Source organism: Pectinophora gossypiella, chromosome 1, assembly GCF_024362695.1.
Source record: "Pectinophora gossypiella chromosome 1, ilPecGoss1.1, whole genome shotgun sequence".
NCBI lineage: Eukaryota > Metazoa > Arthropoda > Insecta > Lepidoptera > Gelechiidae > Pectinophora > Pectinophora gossypiella.
Genome location: NC_065404.1, coordinates 6,822,320 through 6,845,651, shown reverse-complemented (window position 1 = coordinate 6,845,651; position 23,332 = coordinate 6,822,320). Strand labels below are relative to the sequence as shown.

Sequence of the window (23,332 nt, the reverse complement as noted above, 5' to 3'; positions counted from 1 at the left end):
AACCTAGGTAGTTTTGTGGTAATAGATTTTTGCAAAGCAAATGAAATGGTTTTATTTGAATGACCAAAGATTTTACTACCTAAGTGATGATTGTATTATTTAAGTTCATGTAAGTACCTACCTATTTGTTAAATAAAAATATACTAATCAAAATCAAGAAAAAAATAAACTATCAATAACAGCGCGAAAAATATGTACCTAATACCTCAGGGTAACGTTTTGGGACCATTATCATAAAGTTATGTATATTTTTTTTACTTAGTTATAGATAACAGGTTAATTATTGTACCATTAATCCTATTGGAATCTCATACTTCTCTATAAAGTCCAGCCCGGTAAAGCGTGGTTAATTAATCAAGTTTATCTTGCGATGGATGTATTTCTGACTACCTCACTGGAATCGATATATAGAAATTAAGTATGAGGGTATATATTTAAATGTAAGTTCATTTATTATTGGAACCATCTAAATAGCATGTGATAGCATCACGTACAACGTAGGCGACGACATCAGTCGCTCTGAAGGGATGCGGGACAACCCACTACGAACCCCTCAGTTAGGTCACCGGGCAATATTAATCTTTAATATGAACGGTATAAGATAATGTATGGCTCGGCGAGTGCAAGACTGGTTGTAATTGCGGTGGGGGGCGGTGGGAGGGGCAGGGCGCGGGGTGGGGCGGAACATGGCGGCCGGAGGGGGCACTCGGCTGCGGGCCTTCGAACGAGGTACATGTCCCCATGGATAAGCAAAAATGAATATCAGAATTAAATTCAGGAGTGGGAATGAGTTGAATCAGACTATGTATCTTCAATTGAAACGCCTTTTGATAAGGTTGTTTAGTAGAAAACCAAAGAGTGATTTTGTTGTATAAAAAATAATGGAATGAGGGACTTTCCAGGTTACCTACGTTCCCCAAAAAAAAATAGATAGAGCTGTACAGAGCTGCCTTCGTTTCGCCTTCTAATCGTGGATAACATAGGTACATGTGCAGCTTTTATCTTTGCTTTTTGATATAAATGATGACTCTTGTTATTACACCCATTATTATTTTGATCAAGATATCAAGTAACAGTTGTTACCTACCTGCAATGAGAAAATAGGTAAGTATCACGTTAATCTGTATAACACCATCTATATTTTTTGGTTTGGTCCCTTATTGTATGCACAGGTGCATTGTCTATCCAAAATATAAATTGTTTACTATCTTTTTAATTCCAAAAACAAACGTTTCAAATAAGTATTATGTCACAACACCATTGATTATACTGGCAACTGAATCTAAACACGATTTACAAAGATCCTATAATAATATATTCCATCACCACCACAACCTAACATAACCTAATACACAAATTTACAAACCGTCAACGCGGCCCGTCCATTTATTTCAAATCCCAATAAATCGTTGAAGGGTTACACTGAAAATTGGGAGCTCAAAGTATCGAAGTGGACTTGTCAATAAGCTGCGTCGATATTTCGATTAGCCGGTTCGGGATTACGGAGGCTTTTCGCCTCCGCGCGACAAATTGAACAATTTGTACCTCACCGCGCTGACCGGGGCCTACGTAACGACATTATCTAAAGGCGCAGCCTTTGAAACTGACACTACTTATGTACCCACAGGTGTAGTTTGAAAAAGGTCCTTATAAACAGGGGCTTCTTTACTTGCCTTTATTTAAAAAAAAATCTAGGAACCGACTCTACATAATATAACAAATTTAATTTCACGCATTAATATATCTTTATTCTTATTAGATTTAGGATTTGATGAGCTGCCTGAATTGTTTTGTGAAACATCAGTGGTACAATTAGACAGTAGACTAATAAATGTTGCTGATTATGACGATAACGTGGGTCATTGTATTATAGAAGTTGATCAGTAACTACAACTAAGTGTTTATTATACATCGTAAGAGTGACATCGTAATGAATACTGAGGGAGATAATTCAGACCAAAATTCCACTTGATATCAACTCGGAATCATGGTACATGAATCATCCATCAATTCTGAGCAGTCAGTAAACGATCAATATATAATTATTACATAAGTAGAGATATGGAATTAACGGAATACGAGAAGTAAGATTAGGTATGTTAATATAATTAATAGGATTGAAGTAATAACATATGATAACCAATCACAATAAATCACCGAACCACCAAAATATTCTGACCTGAGAAAAATCTATACGATGAAAACCAGTAGAAATGATTTTGATTAAATCTTTAATTTGCAAGTCATGAATGATAATTTAGAGTCGAATAGCATGTTAATTTCTATATTATTAGCAAATATTGGTGCTATAAATAAAGAGACAAATGGCTTCTGTAGGTGTGTAAAAAATAATGAATTTATATATGCAAACGGCGCGTGCACATTCAATATAAGATGTCAACAGATTGAACAGCCATCGGGCGTGGGCGGTACAGTCGCAGTTACAACTCACTACACCTATATTTTATCTACAAAATCTGACATTGGTTTTGTTAATACCACGGTAGAACATGGTTATTATAGTAGATGGAGTGATTCTATCTTAAACAGTAGAGTAATAAAATAAATGATAATGAAGTTTTTTATAAGTGAGTAAAACATTAATTTCAGTGGGTAGACCTTGACAAATGATGAGATAGAATTAAATTGCGATTCAATTAGCAAACAAAATGTAGATTTAATTATACTCATTGCTCATTTTAAACAAAAACATTCTTTTAGCGAATTTGCGAAAAAGGGTCATTTTTAATGACATAATTATGCTAAGTAAGATTTTATCAACGAAAAGAAAAAATATATACTAAAAAGTATAATGTTCCGCGCACGTCTGTCCAATGACATTGAGGTTAAGTCAACAGCGGCAGTAAGCGATGAGAAACGATCCTCTAAAGTAGCGGATTTCTCTGCATTTACATTAGTTATCCCAACAACCATCCGTTTTTATACACAACCTTATGTCCATAAATACACAAATTTTAATATTATTCGCACACCGTTTTTGGGTAGATATCTCCATAATAAAATTTATAACACGTATTTTAATATTTTCTCGTTACAAACTTGTAAAAATAAAAGTAGTGAGCATAATATGAATTGGCGTTGATGTTTTTAAGCGGACAGGTATTTTAAGTTTACAAATCGGATGAGGACAAAAAAGGCTATATTTGTGTACGATGTATAATATACTTACTCTTCGATTTGTAACGTCACAGTCCGCTGACCCGCTCAATGGTGATTGATGACGATTCAGTTTTTACTTCAACAGCAATCAGTCAAACTGCAATGGTTGCCAATACGAATACATTTCCACTCTATTCCGAGTCGGATTGCATGCAATGATAATTGGTTTGTAAGTATTTATTTTGCAGAATTGTAAAGCTGTCGACATCCATTGTTCTGTTTGCTCCATTACAAATAAATATTACTTGATTTAATTTAATTTGTGGTTCTGTAGGTATTTTATTAATAATAAAATAAATCTTAATTTAATTGTGAACGATAGAAACATTCTGATTTTATAACAAGCATTTTAATTATAAATCAACGGAGCAATCAAGTTTTATATGTCATCTCATACTACAAATGTATAAATCATAACAGCTATAGTAAAAATATGTGCATTAAGGTAACCTTTAAATTTAATACCTTCCATGTTTTATTAGCCTTAGCGTATCAAGTTCACAAACTCAAGTGGGACATTAAAATAACTTAGGCGTACGTAAACGTTCATCATAACATCGGTGGCAGTAAAATACCTTCAAATAAAATACTCGCTCATAAAGAGACTGACATCGGGAGTCCAATGTAAAACTGGTAAGTCGTCATTTAACTAGAGGGCCCCGTCACCCGGGGAGCAGAGATAAACGTCACCTCGGAATGAAAAAAGAGAAAAGGATTACTAAAAAAACGACGCGATTGAAATGAAGTGAGACGATCGAAAGAGAAAAACAAATACGACTACAAATTGAAGTGAGAAATGTGATGTCGCGGCGGTAGCCCCCCGCGTGGCTGCTCTTCTGCTAAGAGGTTTTGAGTTCCTTAAAGTCGTCATTATGCTGTTTGATTAATACGGTATGTGCTATCACTGGCAGTGCGTCGGGCCCGTGAGCGGGAACCATAACTCTGCTAAACGAGTCCAAGTCTTCGGTGGCGCCGAGATGTATTTGCATACAATAACTAACTACCTGCCGTCAGCCCGGACCTTTGCTGAGCCACTAGCATGCCATCACTCATCGAACTAACTCGCATCATATTAAATTATATCGATTTGACTTGAAGAATGATTTGTTTCATGTCGTGTAGTTTTAAACAAAAAATGCAAGACGTAACATAAATATTAAGTGTCAAGTTTTACCAGTAGGTACGCGCCGACAAATATTTAAACTGTCTACTTTAAATAATATATATTTCTTGAATTATTTACAACCAGACAGTGTATACTTAGTTGCAAATTTTATATTTACACATCTCTTAGTTTCCAAACAGCATGTAAATCTGTGTTTTTCACTACTTCATAAAGATTAGAATTTAGTGATGCCTTACATAGAAGTAACAACAGGCCAGATCGTAAACATATCGGCTATTTTAGTACCTATTAAGTATATCTTAAAAACAATGGCACATATTTCAAAATCCAAAATAAGTAAATGTGAAGCGTGTTTAGTGTTTTGTCTGTTGGCAAACCTAAGAAATAAATAAAATAAATAAAATTCGCACTTCATTAGATCTAAATGAGTTTCCATAAAGTGTTGTTATGCAAATTCAAAAGCATTTATTTTATTACGCACTGGAACATAACAAGGAAGAGAACGCGAGCGTGCCAAATTGTTTATATTGAATACCTACTCACTCACGCTATTGCAAGTAACTGCGTAATAGTCCTCATCATCTCCCTAGCATTATCCCGTTCTTCACAGGGTTCGCTAACCTAACCTGAAGATTTGACAGGTCGGTTTTTACAGAAGCTATTGACTTACCTTCCAACCCGCGAAGGGAATACCAGCCCAATACAGGTTAGGTTACATAACTCCGAAAATGCATTTCTCGGGAATGTGGGTTTCCTCACGATGCGTAATAGTAATGTAATTAAAATTAATTCTTATTTTAATCATGATTTTATAATTGGAAGTAGATATTATTTTACTACTTTTTCATTTGAGCTTTGGTTGTTATAATGATAAATGGAAGTTTTCCGAATCGACAAAGACCTCGATTATATTGACTTTACCACACAAACAAGTTATTGGAAGGAATGTATGTAAGTAGAGGTAGAGTTCATTGGGGTAGTGACCGATTCAGTTGTCGGCACAGAGTACTTTTATCTATACTGAAAGTTGTCAGTTGTCAAGGCGCCCGAAGCCTCGGCTTAACGATTGCTGTCAAATAGCCTCCGCTTGAATGGCTGATTCTAGAGAAGATATGTGCAATAAACTGAAAGATCTTTACAAACATGGTCGCAAATTGTAAGCCCGACTCCGTTACGATGACAAGCTATGTTATTAGCGACCATATGTCGGAGCACAACGAGCTTTGGATAATGACTATGACGAACCGAGAATATCTTCTAAATATAGGCTTTCTATAAATATCTAAAAAGCTAAATAAGTAATTCACAAAGATGCGCTGCGTTTCATTACGTCATGTTACATCTTAAGTTTATAGGTTACGTATTTCGCAGTATGACGCTAAAATTACAACTGGCTTGCGGTTTCAAAAAAGGATTATAGGGTTCAACTAAATAATTTTCTAATACAGGATTGTTGGTTCTAGGTATAGTAAGTTGTTGACTAACAAATTGTAGACTTCCTGTTGTAGTCAACCAAACGAGTGCATCATACGGTACACATACAAGGTTTGATCGCAGTAAACGATCAATTATAAGTAATAAAACCAGTGGAGGAGCAGACGCACCCGTCGTTTCCGCTCCCCACTCGCTCGCCTCTTTATTTCGATTGGCCTTATTATGACATAAAAATAATTCATGAGACTCTCTGTTAACATTGCCACAAAGTATATTAACAGCCGTTAACCGTATTTGAGTTAACACCGAGCCGCCATGATGGCTGTTTTTTCTTCATTACTAATTTAATGTGAGCAGAAACAATGAAACTCCATACGCGCTCCGCCGTAATTGAAGGTAATAAAGTTTCACCGTTGTATGTATTTCATTGAATGTAATAATTGTCGGAGCAAATAATGAGCTTGAGGATTGTGGTCCGTCCTCCAACAAAAACGTAATTCTATATTCCGTTTTATGCCTCAAGTCGTCGTCCGCGCAAGCATTAAGAACGTATCATAATTATTGCAGCCAATGCGACTAGCAGCGGTTTAGGCGTCGTGAATAAGTAATAGAAGTACCTACTTGCAGGTATGTTTGTCGAGAGAGGGCTGAGGTCGATTATTTCCTCAACAACGATGAATATTATTACTGATAGATAGATTTGTCAGATGGAACCGTCGATAAGCGCTCGTTATACAATAACAAAACATTATACGGTGACACGTTCGATTATTTCGATCCATGTTGTGTCAATTTGTAAAAGTATAACTTTGACGAATGGTTTTATAACGTTTTCTGAATCGGAACCGTGAGGTCGTATGATTTATGGTCGATATTAAAACGTGTCGTGTTGAAGGAAACTTTTCTTGGAAAGCTTGTCGATTGAGCTGAGGTGAGTATTAGGAAGGCTGCAACGTGTGGCAGAGTGCAACTGGTGTAAAGTATCCCGCGGCTGCCCGCGCCGCAGGAGTCCACCCGACGCCGAATAACTTATTAATTTATATTACACCATACTCATATTCACTGCCCACTAAAATCACCTGTCTAGCATGTTTGTTTTTAAAAACCCTTATCTTCGAATACGTTAACGACGTGAAAATATCAACAGTAATTAAAAACGCAAATGATCGCTGAGAATTGATGCTTGTCGTTGTTCATTAAGACGAGTTGGACGGCGTGGTGAGCGTTTTATTAAATTTTATTGGCGCGTATGTCCATACGAGTGGTCGGACACAGTCGTAAATAAAGTATGGATTATTAATGAAAGAATTTCGCGGATGTGAGTTCGACGCACGACCCGCGGCCGCGACGAGCGCGGGCAGGGCGGCGGCGGCGGCGATCGGGCGCTCGTAAAGCGCTGCGACAACCTCGTTAATGGCATCGGCTTTTTGGCTAATGATCGCCATTAAAGCCTCTAGTTAAAACGTGAAATATTGCGCTAACCGCTGTCGATGCATGTAACGCATAATCACCTCGTTTGATACGAGAAAAAGCGGATCGTAAACGAGATAAACGCCGCTATGCACACATCTTAAGTGCATTATAATTGCCGACCTACTTGAGTCGGACATTGCATAAAATAAATACAGCGATAGCGCGTCTAACGACATAATTCCCGGTGTAATAAATGGGATAAATGGCAGTGATTACAGGACGTGTGTGGCCCCGCGGCGGTGCGACCATTGCCCGGTGTGCGATGTCCGCTCACTACTGATATTCACAGTACAATAACATAAGAAAACCATCTCCATAGATCGGCAGTGAAATCTTCTAGCATGTGTGCGTGTATCTTATCTAGATAGCTTATGGCCCAACGGCAAATAGCGAAACTCGTTTGATTCAACATTGGCTGCAGCCCAAGTTGGCTGAGCCATTACCGTTTTATGCATCTGTATTGTGACGCGCGCTGAGCTCGCTCGTACATACCGCGTTCGTTACCGTTCTATAGAGATGGTTTATTTACGTGACCGTCAAAGTGATGGTGCGCTGCTGGTCGGGCGATAGCAGTCGGCCAGCGACACCTGACGCAACATTACCGACCCTCTCGTCAAAACGCTCTTTACGACTTGTCGTCATAAAAACTATCCCATTAAATACAGTAACTTTGAGGTTACACACGTTATTAAACTGAATGCACAGTCATTTATCAACTCCCGACAAGACTCTGAAAATAGAATTATAATTGTAACTTACGTTTTATTACATATGCGGTTTTAACAATTCTCATTATTTCAGTAAACGGTCAAAAAGCCGTTCATAAATCATCGCGAGGACGGTCGGAGTCCGTCATTAGCGCGGGGCATAATACTCTGGAGGGAATTTACATATTTTCATTAATTAAATGGTTACAGGTAGTAATGGCTGGATTTTTTCTATTAAGTAGTATTAAAGGTAGTATGGAATTATTTGATTTGGCCCGTAAAGCGTGGTTGGACGTTTGGGTTGCACGCGACGCCGGTGGACATAGCTCAACACTCGCGGGCACAATCGCGGCCCGTCATCGCCACACGCTTTCGTGCGACCGTTCTCATGAATTGTAATTCACTGACCTCCTTTTCGACACACGAAATAATGTTAAAGCTTTTAGTTAACACTTCAGTGACTTCAAACGAGAAGTTACCTGTATCGACTTTTTATGTACCTAACAAAATCCAATCAAATATCATTACTGTTAATCTGTTGTGTGATGAAAAATATTAACTACCTAAGTTTCTTTCTATGTTTACGTTAACTCATAGAATATTTTTGCACCTGCTGCTAGGCCTGTTTAATGACCTATGATGAACCAGCCGATTATTGCTCATAACTGTTTGAAATTCACATACTTACATCTTTATTTCTAGCAGTTTTAAAGCACCTGTCCGGACTTGGACCGCGCCGCTTGGAGAGTTAAGAAAAATTACAAGGTTTGTGAATGCTGCAGTTATTTCAGTATTATTCAAATAATATACTAAGTAGCGGGTTGATGATTAATTCGTCGGTTTCATGGAGGTTTTGTTCTACAATTAGGTAGGAGGTTGAGGGACGCGCGTGACTTGCGTGGCCGATACATTGTTACGTCCTAATATTAACGAATGGCGGACCCGCACCGCTTTCGTGTTTAGTAATTTATTGTTAATTAGGGGTTTTATATATACATTTATTTCATCTTTTGAGCATTTTCAAGCGAACCAAGTGAAGATTATTAGATATATTACACCGTATATGGAGTATATTACAATGTTTCCTGCGTTTGGAATGAAATGGTTTTTGGTTTTGACCTATTTAATTAAGTAAGTTTTAATAAGCTGTTTGTTAGGAGCACGGCACGGAGCGTGATAGCCATCGGTACTGGCTATGGGAAAGCCAATTAGGTGTTATTTTTCGTCAGAGTCAGGTCCATCCATCACAGCGCCCCGCCCCGCGCGTTCCGTTCTGTTGCACGCACTATTTACCTAATTATAGAAAAAATAAAATTCATATCCGAAATAAACAGCCAGTATATCATTACTTAAGCTAAGTATTATTACTCAGCTGCATAGAAGTAACTATTTTCGCTTAATTTCTAAGAAAGCATGTACATATATATGTACATGTATGTATATATATGTATGGTCGATGCATATGCATCGACCATTAATGAGACATCTATTGAAGTGTTTACTCATAAATCGAAATCAATTTAGGAAAAAATTCGATACGATCTACTGCAGCGTAACTGTCGCGCTGCTGAACTAAACGATGAACAAATAGATCGGCTAGTTTACCAAGACCCCGACTTCGTTCCACCGAAGTTAAACAAACAGGTCTTTTGAATTGGCTGCCTGGGAGAATATCGACCTGTTAATGTAGAGCTTTGTTGTGGAATGTTTTGTTCGCGTTGTGGGGTTTAGAGAACTTGGTTGGTGTGTTTGACATTTGCACCGCGGCACCTGCGGCGCGGAGGTAAGTAGCTGTGCCGTGCCGGCTGCCACGACGCGACATGTGCGACTAATTTGTTGCCAACAACTCGCTCATTACGCTCCCCGCGACGCCCGGGGTGTCGTCGACACCGGCAATTTTACCCGTAATTCTATAAATTGCCACACATAAAGAAGCGACCGGCCACGTGACGTGACATCCGAAGAACGTGTCATAATAATTGACATAGTGTGAAATGTAGCGCCGAGGCACTCGTAGACGCTTATTATGCAATTTTTTCTTTCATGCCTTAGGTATATGACTCAAGCTCACAGAAGCATTAAAATCAACATAGCTAAATAATTAAAAGAAACATATTTCAAAGATAACGGGAGCGTAAACTTAAAAGAATACTCCATCATTCCAGTTTTCATTAACTTTATCTTAAAACATTAATGTGTATAAAATTCGTTTTCCAACCATCTTTGAATTAAATTACAGTGGCCAGTGTGTAATTAAATGATGATGGATAATTAATAAAGTTGCATGTGGAAAGTAACGAACGGGAAACGGTTTGGTATGAACGTCCAATCCAGTCGACATACTGATAACGATATATTAAATCAGCAATCGTTGAAGCACAAAGTTACCGTTTAATATATTACAACGATACGTAGTAGGATATAATAGGATATTTTAAACTTCCTTTATATCTTACAGTGCAGTATTATTATGGCGTATCATCTGTACCTGCTTTACCTACAGCTCGACCAAGATATAGAGATTTTGTTTATTAATTAGGGTTCGTAATAGGGATGTTATTTTGAAAGAATATGTACGGATATATGAAGTAGAATCGTTTAAAATTAAAATTTTGAAACAGCCTCCATGGTCTAGTGGTTTGATAGTTAGGCTCACGATCTGGATGGAGGTCTGGGTTCGATTCCCGATAGGGACATTGGCGAAATCACTTTGTGAGACTATCCTTTGTTAGGTAAAGACTTTTCAGGCTTGAATCATCTGATTGTCTGAAAAAGTGATATGATTCCGTGTTTGGAGGGCACGTTAAGCCGTTGGTCCCGGCTATTAGCCGTAAAATCATCTCCACCAACCCTCAGTGGAGCAGCGTGGTGGAGTATGCTCCATACCCCCTCCGGTTGATGGGAGGCCTGTGCCTAGAATGGGACGTATATAAGCTGTTTATGATTTTATGATTTGATAATAAGATAGTTTGAATCTTTGCGAGGGAAAACCGAGCACGAAAAGGGTTTCGATGTAAAATATATGAAAAAAAGGTTTAAACTGGTATTTGCTTATTTTTATTCAACTAATCCAAGTTAGTCATAGTCGTTGAGCGTATGTTATGTTTAGTGATACCAAAGGCTAAACTGTAGGTACCTAAAGTTAACACTTATTTATAGACAGACCTTTAGTTTTAGGTTAAGACTAAACTGGTCATATTGGGTTATAAATCTTCATTGCTTCAACACTTTATAGCTCATCCTGCGGCCCGTCGCTTTATCACCTTGTCACGTACTTGTAACCTATCGACGTTCTCTTCGAGATAAATCTTAGTCCCCGTCGTTATTCATAGACTTATACTAAGATAGGTATGATATTAGATCATTCTAAACTAACGTGTTTCTCTTAACTTAGAAAGTTCAACAGGCGAAAAGGTCCCTATTCCCTATATTATGGTGACATAGGCCGTTCCTTTCTAGCTACATATAGGTAAATCGATGGTTAAGGTATGATGTCCTTGACAGGTATGAATTATACAGTTTTAAGTTTACGCGGTTATTATCATAATTAAAACACATAATAACGTCCTTACCGCGTTTAAAATAGGGATATGAGACTCCCTATTTTAAACGCGGTAAGAACCCGTTATTATGTGTTTTAGGTATAAATTATGCTCTGTTTCTACCAACTGGTAGAAATCAAAGAGAATATAACTCACTACGTTCTTCTTCTTCTTCTTTGCGAGTCGATGGCGATCGATACTAAATTTTTGCTGACCAATAATTGTTCTAGTAGCCATAGATATTAAGTGCCCTGATTGTTGCGATATCTTCATAGACTCTCTAATAAATATAAGCACTGGCTACGCCACGATCCATGAATTCTAGTACAATATTATGATTTCGTTCCGGTAACGATTTAAAATTCCATAATGTCATTTATCATTTTCATATTTCTCTAGACAGCTGTTTGTATTTGTGATTCATGAATATTGAAAGACATTTTGACATATTGCCGTCTTGTTGCCGTCACAGATGGAGGATTGTCTGAGAGTCAACATATTTTTGAGTAGGTTAGGTTAGTTACCTAAATTGTGAGGCAAATTATTGCATTTGTAAAAAAAATAACCCCAGATATTGCATATTATATCTGATTTTTGTTGACTCGAGCGTTGTCAAAATGCACTTTTAAGCGATAGCAAGGAATGCCAAATAAGGACGTTTTGTAGATAGGGAATTTCAGGACTGCATGACGATTACCTTTAATAGAAGTAAAACGCATTTGCCGCTGTTATAACAAACTGGTCATTATTGTCAGAATACTCAGAAACTGAGAAGCGTTCGGTAAGACAGTTTAGTCTCCATCAAAAGTATTAACATAAAAATTCCGGATTTTCCAACAATAGGGATTTGACTTCGAGTAACGTATTTAAAGTAGTAGCGACTAACCTGTCCATTTTTGTCCATTTCGTTGTTGGTGAGCTTGACCTTCTCGAAGGAGACGACCTGCTTGCGCAGCTGGTCCCCGGAGAAGGGCGAGTCGGGGTGCGGGTAGAGGCGCGCGGGCGCGGGCGGGTCTGCCTTGCCCGCCACGAGCCACGAGGAGCGGTGGTACGCGTACCGATACCGCTTGCCGTCCACCGGCACCACGTCCAGCAGCACGGCGTAGCGCGCCTCCGCGCGGCACCCCGCGAACGACACGCGCACCGTCGGGAACATCCGTCTACAACAATGCAAAAGTCATACAATTACCACGCGCTGTACCTACTCTTTGGCATTTAGGGTCAGACATAAAAAAGAGTATCTATTATAAAGACGGTAACTCTATGGGTACATGTAGGCTAATGATCAACAGACTGGCTGAACCCCCATTCTTCGTTCGTTAAATTATCTTAGCTAGTGTTGGCAATTACTGCTCTGAAATAGGTAGGTACTTTTTGGATTCAGTATTAAGCTTTCTCATAGGTACGACATTCACATAATATTATTATACAACTTTAAGAGATTAAATATCAAAAAGTACCTGATATGAATACAATACAAAACTCACTATATTTTAATTTGAGATACTTATTTAGCAAACAGGATAACTGCTATTCTTATCTTTACGACTATATTATATTTCTCGTAAAACTAGAAATAAGCGTTTGTGGGATACTTTGTTTTATCGCGTCAAATTATAACAGCACAAACTGTAACCTGTAAACTATAAATTTTCTATGACCACTGACAAAACGGTCATCGCGCTAATGACGTAACAGGGACCACTGAAACTAAATTAGACATTTAAGAATACAAAAAGCTCGGAGGTGAACCCAAAGTGTTTCACGGGACGAAAACACATATGCTCGCAATAAAAAAAGATGATTAATGCATCTTTACAAAAACTGCCAGAGATCCGGCCACGGACGGTGCCTTGTATAATTACAGGGTGAAACGTGGAACTAGGAAATCAAACAAATATGATGTATTCGATTTTAATGCATCCCTAAATGGGTCGAAGCGCTTCCTGCCGACTGCGCCGCGATAACATCTCGCCACCGCTGCTCATTTATACACAAATTTTGATAATAATATTTTTTTTTAAGTTTAAACGGCACTTTTATAATTTCGAAGCTTAAACAAGTAGTTAAGGCCTGTCAGATTAGATAACCGTCAAGCAACAATTTGTCCGACCGTCTTAACTTGATCGGACAATGTTCATCACGCCACAGTTCTTTCAATAAAATTTTACTATACGGTGGTTATTTATACATTATACTAGGTACATGCTGCCTGAACATAACGATACTCACGGGATTTATTATTGAATTTTATAAGAACGCGCAATAAAATCCAGGAGTGAAAGAAAGAAATATTAGCGTCCATAAAACACGGCTGCGGTGTCAACCGTGCTATGAGAAAAGTATGATAATATAATAATAAATAGAAGATACCTATAAAATTCTCGAAGGCAGAACGGTGCGACGATAAAGCATGGAGCAAGGAGGGTCTCGAGCTAAGCACTGGCTATAAATAAATCGTAATAAGGTGTGTTTTGAATTGTGGTTCCGTATCGGTCGCGGGATCGTCGCGTACAATAAGGCGCTGGACACACGGCGTACAAGTTCACCGTCTCTGTCCATGGTGACGTTTCTCTGCGTAAGTTTTCGTACATTCTATTTGTCCACCGCTTGCACAGCGCCTAAGCGGGAGTCATTTTGTAAGCGGGTTGTAGTTACAGTATCGCTGTCGCGCAAGTCGACGACAACTTCGCCGCTCACCGCGCCACCCACAGCGCGTCAGTAATGAGTCGCATCCATCATGGATAACCATCGATCGCGACCGTACTTCAATCCCACAACATAAATATCTTCATGACATATGTGTATGGTTTTGGGGTCTTCATACTCTACTGATTTTGGACACTGACACAGAAAGACAGAGAGAGACTCGAAGCCTTTGAAATCTGCTGTTGGAGGAGGATGGAAAGAATAAGTTGGACAGAAAGGGTTACTAATGAAGAAGTGCTAGTAAGAGTAAGGGAGAAGAGGCATATATTGAGGATTATCGAGAACAGAAGAGGCAAGATGATTGGACACCTATTAAACACGACGAATTTATTAAAAAAAACATCATAGAAGGAAAGCTACAAGGAAAGAGAGGAAGGGGAAGACCAATAAGAGCTTACGTGAAACAGACTAAAGAGAAGGTGAACGTCGTGTCTTACAAGTAAGGGAAAGAATTGGCCTTTGATAGACAAGAATGGAGAATGCTACACCGACAAAGTTAAATTAAAGATAATGATGATGATACTCTACGGATAAAGCTGTACAAGACTTATGTTTGAAGCTGTGTCACATTTCAGTAATCCTTGAAATCCCAGTAAATCTAGTAAAACTTCTATTAGTTAACATAATGTAACCTTTCAATGTAGTTAAGGTTAATGAACAACATGTTAATAAATAAGATGATGATAAAGATACTAAACGAAGAACCGTGACGATAGGTCGTCACATTAACTTGTTTCGCACTCGTTAATATTTTATACTGTTGCTGTTTAATTAATTATTACAATGCCTTATACTTAGTAACTAGTTATTCACAAATATGCCATCAGCAGCAATATGATGGTATGTACTTATTCAAAAGTTAACATTCATGACACATTGCACTCAAAAATACTTTGTGCATTAGTTTAACAACCTCTAAAACGCTGAACTACAACATTTTACCAAATATGAATTCATTTTCCTCATTCAGCATTTGCGTAAACGCAAGTACATTACAATGATCTGCAGCAATAACTAAAGAAGACTTCACACTAATATAAAGTAATCGTGGTAACAAACCGTTGAAAGCATTTGACGGGTTTCCACGAGTTATTAGTGTCATCAATTTCAACAATTTAGCAAGTCCTTGCTGGAACAAAAGGCAATATCAGAGAGGCTTTTAACGAGTAATAAAGCCTGTATTCAGCGAGTTGGAGTCGACGGGAACATTTACATAATTCATTAATAAACGTCAACTGATGCCCTCGGATAAGCCTAACTAATACCGAACGAGCATTATCTAGCTGTGGGCAGACGGTGAATTGCTGAAATGGCCTTCGAGTGTTTTGTAAAGTCGTATGAGCAACATACAGTTTGAGCCTATGTAGTCATTTCTGTTGTAGATCAGCAAATATGTATTAGAAACTCAATATTCGCATACCTTTTCGTGGTTAAAGGAATTTTGGACAGTCTTGTTTTTTCAGTTACATTAATGTAGAATGTTTATAATAATTATAATAGGCATGATAAGTTAAAATCACTCGTTAGTTGCATTCTCTTTAAAAATACACGTTATGCTTTAGTAGTTAAGACTGCCTTATTAACACCTGCATAAAAACCTTCAGCATAAGTCAGTGCTATAAAAAACACTTTCAGAATACTGTTGGAGATCGACCGCACTCTGTCTATGGACCGATATGGTCTAGAGTCTTATTAAGGCATAGAAACCATTAGAACTCAGGTCATTAGAGTCCCTTATATGGCGACATTTCTTCAGAAAGTCACGATTCTGGTTGATTTCTCATGTAAACCTAGACACTGACATAGATTAGGCATAGGTAAGTATGTCTGGACGCCGTTCTAGATATTTCTAGAGTTATCACGTGAATCTGCACTTTCGTTTATTTAACTTATACTTCATTGACATGTCTGCGCTCATTATTAAATAAAATATTTTACTCAAAGACGTTACGACTAAGTCACGAACCGTAATTTTGCACCAAAATGTAATTAGTACATTAGAAGTTTATGAAAATAAAATTGTAATTTATTATTTCATTTTGTAGAAATATTATTATTTGACATTTAGATGTCACGTAATGACATCGTAATTTTGTATTTGTTCCATAAAATGACATTGTGTTAATTAAGTACTACTTATTTAATGTGTTTTTTAAACACCATTTATTATGCTAGATACTTACTTCTTGATACAGTGACCGCAATTTGCAATGATCTATACCAAATGATAATACCAGAGACGCATAAAGTGTTATCCTTTAGGAATTTTAAACACTTATCTGTAAAACCGATACATTTAGAAAGACTAACACTATTCCAATAAAACAAAAGGCATTCTTTTCAAAGCCATTTCTATTATAATTCGTAATCGTCGTGAATGTCTAGAGGAAACCTATTTTTAGGTACAATGGATATATACAATTTTAAGTATAATATTTGATACTATAAGAAATAAAAAAATAAGCAAATAATTAGTAGTACTATAAAACATTGGTGCGACAGGAGAACACTCAGTGACAGTTTGCGTCAAGTTAAGCATGAATGGAGGTTAATTTCTGTAGGGTAAGCGAGCCAATTGCGGACAACCGCTTCCGATGCGCAGGAGTCGCACGTTTCGCCGCTTCCTCAATGCTTGCCAATTACCGCTGATGCTTTTGTTTATTATACTTTACAAAACCAAACAAATTAAAATTGACTTTCACTTTATTGCTTGGAAATACATAATTACCCCCTCTGATTGATTGAGGGGAGGTCTGTGCCCAGCAGTGGGACGTATATAGGCAGTTTATGTATGTACATAATTACCTACATATTTTTATGTTATAGCATAGGTGATGTTTATAAAGTATGGTGAAGTTGTATGACCCCCATACAACGAATTGGTTTACTACTTACTTACATTCTACAAGATTCAGGTTATTGGTTTCAGACACTACTAGGTATTGATAATTTATTACCAAGTAAATACGCTCGGTTACATGCTATTTGCACGCTCAATTCACACACATTACATTAAGCAAACTGTAAATTGTCGTCGAGTGAGTAGACAAACAGATATGATTGAGTGCCGCGTCAAAATTATTTACTACCAACGATTTACTATGTGAGTATGACCTTTTATATAATTGCATTGTAAGCAAGTAAAGAAGCCTATCAAGTCAAGTAGTAATTGAAGCGTATTAATTATCATTGTCAACAGTTTTTCTGAGTTCCATGCGTTCCGAGGGCGCAGCGCGTCGCGGGCGCGTTGCGTGCGCGCTCCCAACAAGCGAACTTCCACCCGTTCTACTTATCTATAGTAAATTGCTACAATTGCCTTTTTGTTACAATTACATGAGAACCATCCGTCCCTGTTTAACACTACAATATTAATTGGTTCCGATAAAACTAGCAAAAAGTTAATAAGGACAAATTCTTGGAGAGCTTCGGCTATTTTTAACACTATAACTTAATTAACGAGTTGATTATAATCACATTACGCTGATTATGACGTTGCTTTAGTGAAACACACGTTCATTATAGATACATACGTGCTTGCAATACAGACTGTGAGTTTAAAATGAGGTATTTCTAAACGGCTACCTCTCGCCTTTATCTTAACCATAAATAACCACAAAGGTGTTAGTCAACACACGTTTATGTGCGAATTCGCGTTACACATCGACCGCAAAACTATCTCATAAAAATTATAAAGTATTTTAACAAAAAAATAGAGCGGCTCTACCTTCAAGTTACAATGGGCACGTTATTAATTTTCTTACGTCAGTTCCTTCGTGGGATGTCTACACATTATGTCTTCATCGATAATGTTTAAATCATTCAGTTTCAAGTTATGGGTATGTAACGGTTTCTGGTATAGAAAATTACATCTATGATGAAACTTTCACATAATAATATGTATACTTAGGGAACTTAGGGATTATGGTACATGCACATTGATCACACTAAGATGACCACACAGTGTTATAGCATGATAATAGCACTTCTTATTTAAATAGGTACAGCTACAAAGATGATAAGTTTCTTCACCAACACCATATTAAAACCAACCTATTTTACATTACACGTAAGAGCAGTGTACCGGTCGGTCGGTCGGTAGTGCCATATGTGTTTTGCGTCAACAGGATATGCAGGACCAGCGATTATGCGTGACATTTACGGCTAATTATAACAATTATGCCAGTTTAATATCGACCGCTTAAGTCAAAGGTGTGAATTTAAAAGTGAGAACAAGATTTCTATAGTACAGTCGGCGGCATTAAAGTTTCGCAGGGTGGAATTAGTGTCAGTTCGCACGGGGCGTCGCGTGCGCGCGTCAGCTGTCGCTCTCGCGTCTCGTTACGTCGCCACGCGGCGTCGCGACGCTAATCTCCTCGTTCAAAACAAATATCCAGTTACCTCACACTCTAGCCATGAGAAAACACCCACCAACTATAGAGTAACCAATTAATAATCAAACTAAACAAATGTTCAGGAAAAGTAGAGCTGGGTCCGAGTTAACGACAGCTGATCACCGCATTTACACGCTCGATAGTTTGCATGAACGACATTAAGCGTCTGAGCCAGATGCCGCATAAATGTTGTATTAAGTCACGTTCCTTGTTTCAATATTTAAAAAATAAACAAGTGGACGGTTGGAACAGGACATAAGACGGTACGCGGCGGCGGCGGCGCTGCGCCGAGCGCCACGCGAGCCGTCATCTGTCAAACCGCCATTTTAATTCCTCTGTAAATTATACAAATTGACACTTGACATGTTTTGTCGTCTCCCGGGTAATCGTGCGAAATGGAACTCTCATTTTATTACTTTTGTAAAATGGAAGAGGGTCTTCACGTCGCTATCTCGTCATTCGATCTCGTTTAATGGTTTCCTTTTTTTAGCTACTGGTATTTTAAACCTTGAACTCCAGAGCATTCACAAAACGGTAGCAGTTTGCAACCTTGCGAAAAATTCACTCGCAGCGATATGTAAGGAGCCTTAAGATTGTAATCTTGTGGACATGTATTAATTGTGTACAACAACATATGTACTTAACAGATTAATGAAGCTTGTTCATCAGCAAGATTTCAATTTTATGATGTCGTTATAAATGAAAAATAATGGAGACATAAATATTGTGAAAACTGACGTTTTGTTAACGACCTCAACGCAATGTGAATAAAGTAGCGACGCCGCGGGGCGCCACACTACAGGAAAACGTTTTGCTAATTAAAAATTCTTTGTTGTTTTTTCTTTGCTCTGAGCAATGAAATAGGAGTTATGCGAGAAATGTTTTATTATTATAATTCACACTAATTTACAGACCGACTCAGCCACTTAAGCCTATGTGTGAAATTCCTTATTAATTGGATATTGCCTGCTTTACATAATTAGAAAATTATTAACACAGTCAACGTAGGAATCAAATTTCGTCGTTAGTAATGATTTAGCAGTGGTCCAAAGGGAATAATTTATTAGGATCGTAAATAATTAATTACCGTATTTAATACTTTTATAAATTGGTCACCTCTGTAGATTCGATTTCTAAATACAAAAAGTAATAGTATCAACAATAATCAATAAAACGTACCTAATAACATTATGATAGCCCAGGAAAGTACATAAGCAAATGAGGAGGTGTGCGGCAGATGATTTAGGGTTGCCACATTAAAATTTTACGACGTAGAAAAGCTTCGCCTGCCGTTGTTCAGGTGTTACGTTATATTTTTTAACGACCACAAAACGGAGGAAGTTGCTAGTCTAAAACTAACTACAATAATGAAAAAGCTCAAACAGCCTTTCTATAAAATAAATTATTCTAAAAATTCTTAGTTAATTTGAATAAGGGCAAGTGTTTTGTGTAGCCCTTTATTGTTACAGAATATTGGTCAGTTTATACAAATTTGAGGCGATTTGAATTTGATTTGTGATCCCTACATTTTCTGAGGATAAAAACTGCCTGTTTCTTCCATCAGGTGTCGCTACTGTTGAGTGTTTTTTTTTAAATTCCCTATACTATTACAGTAACCAAACATATTGTTTTGGTTATATTTTTACATTATAACCGTTTACGCAGCGTTTAACTGCAAAATCATGGTGTTATGTTAATTTCTACCACAATTAATAATTACCCAAATGTTTAAACCGATCTAAGAAAAGCAATGCACACAGGGTGTTAGTGAGATCGTAACGAATACTGAGGCGGATGATTCAAACCTTGATTCTAAGTTAAAACACATAATAACGGGTTCTTACCGCGTTTAAAGTAGGGATATGAGACTCCCGATATTTCGACACTGTTGCAAGTGTCATGATCACGGGATGACTGATGAGATTGATTCTAAGTTAATATCAAGTGAAATATTTCGTCGCAAAATTCATGATTTTTCCTCTTTTTTTAAATTACATATTCACGTTGTACGAATATGTATGTCAACATAACAATCTACACTTTCACAAAGTCTCTTGCTACATAGGGCCTCCTACATAATTTTCCCTTCAAGTACGAATGAATTTTTCAATTAGCCAACGGAGCGGTGTCTAGCCTAGTTAATTATTACGAAGCAGTAATTATAAAACTGTTAACATTAACAAGGAGGTTTATTATCGTGGAATCTGACGATGACGGTGGTTTTACGACACTTCCGGTCGAGCCCTTCGACTGACCATAAACGAAACTGACCTAAAAATACAACCCACTTGCCCATTGTGAGTGTGCACTCGCCCTAAATTATAAGCACACGTTGAAATTTGATAGTGTGCCTCTCGACAAAATGTTAAAACATCGAATGACCCAATATAACTTTATAAGGTCGTAAAAAATGAAAAAACTCGTCATAAACTTACTCTACATTTCGATATGCAGCAGTTGTAAATAATAAAAAACAAAGTTATAATCGCGAGTTGTATAACATATTGTGTTGTTACAAACGCACTAAAATATTTTTAGAAACTCAATTATGGACTAAAAATATTATTTTTTATATGGACTAAAAAAAATATTTTTTTGTTTTAATAATAGGTTCGTGACGATAAAATGTGGCATATATGAATATTATTAGTATTATGACATAATCCTAAACAGTCTGTAAGAGCCTGTAAATATAGTAGACATAAATAGTAGATTTCTTACCGAGTATTTTATTTGAGTAAGTAGTACTTACCAAAAATTTTAAAAAGTTACTATTTAGCATTAAAACCGTAAATTGTATTTTTTAAGTCCTATTTGCAAATTCAAATTAGGAACATGCAATAAAGAATAATTTTGAAAAATTTGTAAGTTCACTAGCTAATGCAATTTGTATATTTTTTGTGACATTGATACCTACCAATACGAACTTACCCCATTGTTCAACTATTGTATCTGGAAATTTGAGCCGCAGGAAGAAAACGGATTATGTTAATGAAAGCGAGTGCTGATGGGCGGGCCTTCAATGGGATAGTTTCCTAGGTTAAAGATAAAATATGAAATTCTGATTACTACTAAATAAATACAAATCTAAAGGTGACAAAAAAGTTTTATTTCTTCTATTTAACTTATTTATGAATTTTAATAAAGAATAAGTGCGACATTTTGTCATGTTTTTCTATGACGTCCCAGGTTGCTTTTTAATACAAATTCCAAAGTAATTTCGTGTTTTGACGTTTAGAAAAAAGTAACTGATTTGACTATTTGGAAACTACCCTATTATCGTCACCTGCCCTAATGTCACCGATCACCTACGCATAATCTGATTGCCGTGAAGAACAACATAAAACCAACATAGAGAAATCGCCATGAACAATTTATAGTCTAAGATCGCTTGCATGAAACTCAGTAGCACAATAAACTGGGGGCGATCATAAAAATCGAAGAATCATTCGCCTTTAATGAGGAGCAGCATGCGCTATAATTTCCATGCACTAGGCAATTTTCACAGAGACAAAAACGTGAAATTGCTGTAAATAGACATTTGAGTGGGAAATAAACAATTAAATCTGTTTTAACACGCGAGATGAACGTTGATTGCCTGCAGTGTGGAGGCGACCGTAAATCAATCGTCGACATACAATTAAACAATTTCACACACACATGATCGATTTGCGTGTCATAGCATTCTACCTATCTGGTTGTATTTCATGCATGTTAGCTCTGCGGTGGTTTCTACGATAATTACCACGGGCTGCGGTATGACGGCTGGTATCGATACGTGACACACATCGCTGTTTGTGTTAGTTGATTTACTGGTTTTCTTTGGAAAATTGATACCTACGGTCGACTTGCTACAGGCTAATTACTTTCGATTCGTTCAGGTTCCTATACAACAATACCTAAGCTTTTCTGGCCGGAGAAATAGTTCCGTACAGTCATGAGCAATATGATGTACCCACTTTACAGGTAGAACCCTGTCGCACTATCATATTTGACATTTAATAAGACTTACGGTTTAATTTGTCAAATCAGTTAATGTGACATGGTTTCAATTTCAAAGTGTATACATATTAGTACTCGTGACCGTACAGTTTACTCCGAGACCAGTATCTAACTTCTATAAATCTTTATGCAGTTTTACTGTAACTAACATTGAACTTGTGTTCATATGTTTTAATATTAAAACGAAACAGTTATAAATAATGTTTTATAAATAAAATGCCACGGCAATATACAGCGGAGGCCGGCAGACGTAGCGTCGCCGGCGCACCGACATCGATTATGGTCCATCCACACCGTACGTGATAGGTCTCCGCGATTAACTCGCACCGGCTAGCTCCTACAAATTGTACCATAATAACCGAGATATTATAACCCAGCTAATTAATATGAGACATACCATATTAAAAAGAAAGAAAAGCTTTTTAAAGGTAGGTAGTCAAGACGCTGCAAGTAGTTAAAAGAAGTGATAAAATACAAAGGACGTGGGAAAATAAGAAGTACTTACCGGTAATCACAGGCGTACCTACGAGTACTACAGATGAAATAAATATGATGAAATTACAGAGAATCAGAACGCTTCGCGACCTATTCTCAATTTTACTTCATCTGCATCTACCTCTACTAATTTAATTTAGCATTCTCCATGCTACTTTTTTAGGGAAAATTAGGGCAGTGGTTTCCCTCTTGACTTGCCTTCCGTCCTTCTTGCATCTATCTACCATAGGTAATTATGAACAAAAAAATCGAGTTGTCTTAAGAAAACCTACT

General features: G+C 37.3%; 1 protein-coding gene across 1 annotated transcript in view; it reads right to left on the bottom strand.

Moving 5' to 3' along the window:
* LOC126369543 (T-box transcription factor TBX20-like) overlaps window positions 1-23,332 on the bottom strand; it is a 70,529-nt gene that overhangs the window by 12,085 nt on the left and 35,112 nt on the right. Inside the window, exon 4 of the mRNA XM_050014033.1 lies at window positions 12,349-12,622. Coding sequence (XP_049869990.1) covers window positions 12,349-12,622 — 274 coding nt within the window. The remainder of the gene's footprint in view (window positions 1-12,348; window positions 12,623-23,332) is intronic.